This window comes from Cupressus sempervirens, chromosome 9 (assembly GCF_028749045.1).
Source record: "Cupressus sempervirens isolate cs-2001-9-10 chromosome 9, ASM2874904v1, whole genome shotgun sequence".
Lineage (NCBI taxonomy): Eukaryota > Viridiplantae > Streptophyta > Pinopsida > Cupressales > Cupressaceae > Cupressus > Cupressus sempervirens.
In genome coordinates this window covers 202387819-202394723 of record NC_143126.1, presented here as the reverse complement: position 1 = coordinate 202394723, position 6905 = coordinate 202387819, and the positions used below count along the sequence as shown (strand labels likewise).

The window sequence follows — 6905 nt, the reverse complement described above, 5'->3', positions numbered from 1 at the left end:
AACTTTCACCTAATTAATACCAAATTTGAATATAGTTGAATAATTATACATTATGTAAGTAAGTGAAAACTACAAACACAATCAAACATATGTTGAAACAACTTAAAACCTAACCTTTAAAATAGAAATAAAACTTAAACTTGATACCAAAATTAATTGAATTGTAACTTTGAACCTAATTGAGAAGAAAATGAAATGGCATCCTATACGTAATACTAAATTGAATTGAACCTACTCTTCAATGGTTTCTATCTTGGGTGCCCTTGTGATCTAGGGAAACAATAATCCCCTGAGGGTGATAGCAATTGCCTCTTAAACTTGGGACTTGTTTTGAAGCCAAGACCTTGCAAAACTATGTACAACACCAAGTCAATTATGCTAATCTATGAATGCTTATTTAATCCTTATAAGACCACAATTTTTTTATTTAAAAAAAACACATTTAATCCTATATACATTAAGCCATATAACAACCAAATTTAATCCTAACCCTAAACCGAACTTAACAACAAACCAAAATTGTATCATAAATTCAACCCAGATAGAATCAATCCCCATGAAATCAAACCATAACTTTGACAAAATAAAGTCTACTCCTAGTATTAATAATATTAATTAAATTTCTATTTATTAAATTATATATATATATAATGTTGACACTATTGAAGCCTCCATATCACTTGGCTTCCTTTATATATACACATAAATTAAAAACATAATTTAACAAGAGTTATGCTACACAAAATCCATCATACAAATAACTAAATTATTAAAAAAACTAAGATTGAAAGGAAATGTTATAAAATATGTTAAAGTTCTATAATGTTAATATCTTGTTTTTATTCAAAAAAAAATTGATTTTTTGGAAAGAAAAATGAAAAAAACAATAACAAAAATATGAAAGTCAATAAAAAAAAAAAATGGTTTTCAAAAAATAAAAAATAAAAATAAGATAACTATATAATAAAAAGTATAGAATAAAAAATGAAGTCAAAACATAAAAACTAAAAATATAATTTCTATAAAAATATTCTTTTATTAAATAAATAATATCTTTTACAATTGTCCTTGACAAATATTATCTAAATGACCTTGTGTAACATTATATCCTTGTATCCTACCAATAAAACATGACTTCCTGTCAATCTTTCATTTCTTATTCCTTTTTAAACTATTTTTATTTTGATAAAAACATATTTTAATGTTTTAATTTTTTTAATTTTCAACATAAACTATATGTACATGTTGAAGGGACATTCACACTATATTATCAAGCCCAATTTAAACCAAAAAGTTCATTATAATAATATGTGAAGAGCATCTAATAAAATTGAAAAAAATAAATATATATTTTAAACAATGTAAATTATGCATTATTGAAAATGGCTTGGCAACCTCATTATTTAACAACAATAATCATGATCATGATAGCCAGATAACAAAATACTCAAGAAGGCCGAATTCTTCAAATGCATGCATAATTTTTAGTTTAGAATATTATAGAACATAATTTAAAAACTAAAGATTATTTACAAAAATATTATTTTGATGAAGAAAATAATTTTGATTTCTCATTGAAAATAAACTATGTCATATGTCATGTCCAAATCAAATATTATACCCGAAACTAAATATATAAATACGGAATAGAAGAAGGCTGAACTCTTCAAATGCTTGCAGAGTCTTTTAGATAGAATATTGAAGAAACATAATTGAAAAATTAAATATTTCTATAAAACATTGAAAATAATTTCGATCTTCATTGAAAATAAATATTATAATTTGCATCGTCTGACATAATGTCCTGCCAAACAACCACCGATCAATTTTTCTTGCTCTTATCTTTCATTTTGATTTCGCGTCTCCACAGACGTAACTTTCTCCACCCGAATCAACCTTCCGTGTCCTTTCTCCACCCGAATCCTGTTAAAAAGTAATTAAATTTTACCACAATCTTCGGTCATTCGGGCGTAATTATTATTAATTACCAGCAGCAACTTCCTCCCAAATTATTGGACAATGTAATATAAAGAATTTGGTACATTTACTCCAACCAAAATAATTGACAGGTCATCAATTGCTTACTCGGCATTACTCCCGGACGTTACAGCAATCGGGCTGCGTACAGAGTGCTTCCCGTCGGTCCACGTCAGCGACCCGAATGTCCAGTCAGCAGAGCTCGACTTGGCGGTAAACCTAACCGTGTAGCTCTTCTTTTCCCCCGCTTCAGAAAACGAGAGCGTCGCGGGTTCCACGTCAGCGTCCACCGTGGCGGGCAGTGAAAGGGCGGGTTTATAAACCGAACCGGCGGGTCCCACATTGGTGACCGTCCGAGTGAGTTCGATGGTCGGCGAAGTAAAGATGACGACAAACGACGGGTAATTCAGATTCGCCGGGAAAGCGCCGGGATTATTTTCCCGGCAAGTGAAGTTCCGGCGGGCGACGATTTTGATCTGGTTGTCGGTGTAGTTCAAACTGCAGAGGAAGTGGAGGTAGTCTTCCGGTGTGAGGTCGTAGACGAGGCCGGGATGGAGGGCGTTTTGAGGGTCCACGTGGCCGGCGCCGTGATCGAACGGCGTGGAGGGATTCCCGGTGGCGATGTCGAGGATGGTGTGACCGGCGTTATCGGTAGAGTAGGCGGTGGTCATGAGGGCGGATTTAATGGCGGCGGGGCTCCAGTCGGGGTGGGCGCCTTTGAGGAGAGCGGCGAGACCGCTGACGTGCGGGCAGGACATGGAGGTGCCCGAGATTATGTTGAAAGGGACGCGTCGCTTGTCCGATGAGAGCCCCGTGGGGCCCGCGGCTGGCGTCCAGGCGGCCAGGATGTTGACACCTGGCGCCGTAATGTCTGGCTTGAGAATCTGCGGAGTTACGGAATTTGGGCCGCGAGAACTGAAGGCGGCCATGGCCGGCGCCGGCTTTACGCCCAGGATTGTGCCGTTGAAGCCGATTGTGGCTTTCGGGGCCTCGCTGGAAAATATATAGTGCTTTATGGCGGCGCCGTCTTTTGCTGTCAGAGTAAACACCACAGATTTGGGAAGTAATAATTCAGAAACAATTAAAATTTTCTAGACATGGCAAAACAGACAACAAATCATTTCAGATAAAGGTAATGACTTTACAGTTTAATGGCGTTTGCTGATATTACTGTACATTTTTAAACAAAAAAATTGATCATGATTGCAAAAAAGCCCAAATGATTTCCAGCATTGCGAAAAAGAAGTTTTTGTCTGATACTTTGCTCTCATCTTTTTTGAAAAGACGTTATTTTTGGATGTTTGGTGCGTCCAACAGAGAATACCAAGCATATGATACCGATATCCGAACAACTCATTACCAAGCTATGGAAAGAGGATCCCAGGAGATTCTGACCAATCAAGATTTGGGAAACAAATTATTGAGATGAATAAACACCCCAATTGGTAGATCAACAGCTGTTGCCCCACTCTCTATCATGAATGGGTATATTACAAAGTTAGGCTAGTTTCAATATCAGGTTCTTTGTATTGTTTAGGTAGGTCATTTAGATCTTTATTCACGTCTATATGTTTGTATGATTTCAAATGATTAAGTTAGTAATTGATGTCTGTGAGTATTGACAGAGTTTAATTTACATTCTAAATTTTAACTTGTTTAATTTATTCATAAGTTTAATAACTAATGTGATTTATTTAGTAATTAATTATCTAAAACTTTCAAAGGTTAAAATAGTTTCTAGAGTTTCTTATTGCACTTGCTGGTTAAGTTCTATATCGCAAATTTTTAGAAAACATTAATCTATCAATTTAAGGCATAGGAGTTTGGAGCACTCCCAGTAGGGATGCTTGGGTGTGTATTGTTTAGCATTTTTTTAAGATGGAGAAAATGATAATATTGTTGGTATTCATTTATGTTGAGGTAAGTTTAAACATCACATTCTAAGTTTTGCTTTGTAATGACTAATCATCTAATCTTCATTATAGTCTATTTGTTACTTTGATTTCAGGCAATTCCATGCAATTCCACCTATCACTGTAAGTTCAACATCACACACTAAACATTGACTCATTTAGACCCTTCTTCTATAATCAAAACTCCTTGCTAAAGTGCATTTATTAATAAAATCACCTAAACAATGCAAAGCTTAAAGTGGGATGTCAAAGTCAAAATATTGGCATGTTCTACTCACCATGACACAAACCACCCAACTACCATTCCATTTAAAGGATCAAAAGCTTGGAACACTACTAATAGGTATGATCATGTGCATCTCTAGCACTTTTTAAAAGTTGGGAAGATTGGCAATGTAATCAAATGGTATCACATTCTAAGCTTTTGACTTTTATAATTTATCCATATCCTACGATTTTTTCAAATATGGGGACATTGGTCATGTAATAAATAAATACTGATTAATATTGGACAAGTTTAAAAGTCACATTCTAAGCTTTTGACTTCTATGATTTATCTATTATAAGCTTTTCCAAAGATAGGTAGATTGGTGATGCAATCAATTGGTACTCAATACTATTGACTAAGTTTAAGCATCGTATTTTAAGCTTGAACACTTCAACCATAATTTCAATGAATCATTTAAAACTAAGAATATGTGTCATGAATTTCTTCATTTCATTTACAAGACCTTATTCCATGTATCACATAAAAGCATCAACTTCTTCATTACAATGCATCTATTAGTGTGAATTCACATGAATTAAATAAAAATTCAAAATTTATAACTAAGATGAAAATATTAGTTTCTAGAATTTCTTGACTCAAGATTTTAAACCTACTCCAATCCATCCCTTTTCAATGACTCAACCATCCATTTGCTAATTACACATCATACTCACGCATGCCATGAAATAAGTGTTTTTTTTAATGGAGGGTTCAGACTTGCAACAGTGATTTAAGAATTTTAATGAAGGGGATCAAAGAAATTACACGCATCTCACCTGAAACAGCTGTGGCGGGGAGGAGGTGTGCGTCAGCCACGAGCTCATCACCGTTCTCCTCCGCATTAGCCAGAATCATCCCAACCCCACCGGCGGCCTTAACGACTGCCCCCTTCGCCACCCTCGCACTAACCCCACGGTCACATACCACAATCTTCCCTGCCACAGCCCTCCCATCAAGTGTCCCATCCAAGCAAAGCTCCGACTCTTTAGCCCCCTTAGCGCTAACATTCCCCGCATAAACCACATCCACAAGCCCCCTAGGCAACCTGCTCCCGGCCGAAAGAGAAACCCCACGGTACCACTTATCATCCCCGAGAATAGCAAACGCCGGGAAATCCCTATCCAAAGTACTCGCCCCCACCGTCATAATCCACGGCGCCACATTCGACAGACTAAACCTCCCGGGGCCGCCATTCCCCGCCGAGCACGCCACAAAAACTCCCTTCTCCGTAGCCCCAAAGGCTCCAACCGCAATGGAGTCCCTATAATATGTCCCTACGCTACCGCCAATAGACAACGACAGCACATCGACGCCGTCAGCCACTCCCTGGTCCATCGCCGCCAGAATATCCGAATCATAACAGCCGTTGCCCCAGCACACCTTGTACGCCGCCACCCGTGCCCGCGCCGCCATTCCACGGGCAGTTCCCCTCGCGTACCCGAAAATGCTCGCGTTCTTCACAAACCCGCCGGCGGCGGTCGACGACGTGTGCGTGCCGTGCCCGTCGGTGTCCCTCGCGGACGGCGGCTCGTTGTTGTTTCCGGCGCTATCGGCTCCCCGCCGGAAAAATCTTGCTCCGACGAGCTTCTTATTGCACCTGAAATTCTCCCCGCCGGCGCACTCGCCCTTCCACGTGGCACCCACGGGGCCGTATCCTCCGTCTGCGAAGCTCTCACTCTCCGGCGAGACTCCCGTGTCGAGAACCCCCACGATCACGTCTTCGCCGAATTCTGATTCCGGCAACAATCCGGCGTTCGAACTCAGGCCTAGGAAATCCGGCGTGTGGGTCGTATGGAGAGAATAGACGATTTCTTCGTAGACGGATAAGACGCCGTGAGTTTTCCGCAGGGATTCGGCTTCCGCCGGCGTCGTACGAGCGGCGAAGCCGTGGAAAACGTGGGCGTAGTGGTAAATGATGTTGTCCGCCATTGATTTGTGCCAGTGCTCGTGTGAGCCGTACGATTCAGGTTTCTGCCATTGCGCCATGTGAACAATATACGTCTTCTTTGGCGGCGCCGCCGCAGCTTCTTCATTGGCGGCTGCGAGAAGAAATGCTACACACCATATCGCCGCCGCCCAGTTCGCCATTGTGAGAAACAGTGGGAGAGGGAAATATTGGAAATGTTCGGGAGCTCGGGTAGAGGATTTATTGATAATTTCGTCCGCTAACTTTGGTGTGAGTTGTAGATAAACTGTCAGTTTCACTATTTCTTTCTGTGGTTTGAACCTGTGATGTTGGTGTGGCTAATTTTAGCGGAGCTTTTTGAGGCGCAGGGTGCGTAATGAGGAAGTGTAGGTGAAAATGTTGCTATCATTGTGGGATGCCGCCAACAACCATTTCAATTTGGAGTCGCTCTTTTTTTTGGTGTGGGGCCGAGGATTGGCTTGCACGAAACTATGGTTAGACTTGTAGATTATTATGTTCACATTTCTTTTATTTTTTGACGGATAGTCCTTCCTTGTATTAAAATGTTTTTATTGGAATAGAATAGAAATGTATTTGTGTGGTTTGCATGGCAATGAATTTTGTTGAACCTCTCCCATTATAAAAATGTATTTGTAGATTCCATTGCCTTTTGAAGTATAAAATTGTATTTTTGCATTTTTCGAAGATTTTTTTCAAATAATTGTTTTCTAATTAAAAGAGGGGTAAAAACTTATTAAGACAAAAAGAAACAAAAAGGAGAGTTCAACAAGGAGTTCTATCCTAAGCAACATTGTCGTCTAACTCATGAGACAGATCCAAG

General features: G+C 39.2%; 1 protein-coding gene and 1 long non-coding RNA gene across 2 annotated transcripts; one reads left to right on the top strand and one right to left on the bottom strand.

The window, feature by feature from the left end:
* Nucleotides 1-1740: 1740 nt before the first annotated feature.
* Nucleotides 1741-6427, bottom strand: LOC149538192 (subtilisin-like protease SBT1.7). Its single transcript, XM_089799585.1, has 3 exons — nt 4935-6427; nt 2086-3010; nt 1741-1923 (listed from the first exon to the last, which is right to left on the bottom strand). The coding sequence occupies exons 1-3, from the start codon at nt 6244-6246 to the stop codon at nt 1839-1841; spliced, it is 2322 nt and encodes a 773-aa protein (XP_089655711.1). The 5' UTR covers nt 6247-6427; the 3' UTR covers nt 1741-1838.
* LOC149538191 (uncharacterized) lies at nt 6157-6678 on the top strand. Its single transcript, XR_016356007.1, has 2 exons — nt 6157-6295; nt 6413-6678. It is a non-coding gene; the product is annotated as an uncharacterized LOC149538191 (long non-coding RNA).
* The last annotated feature ends 227 nt before the right edge of the window (nt 6679-6905 follow it).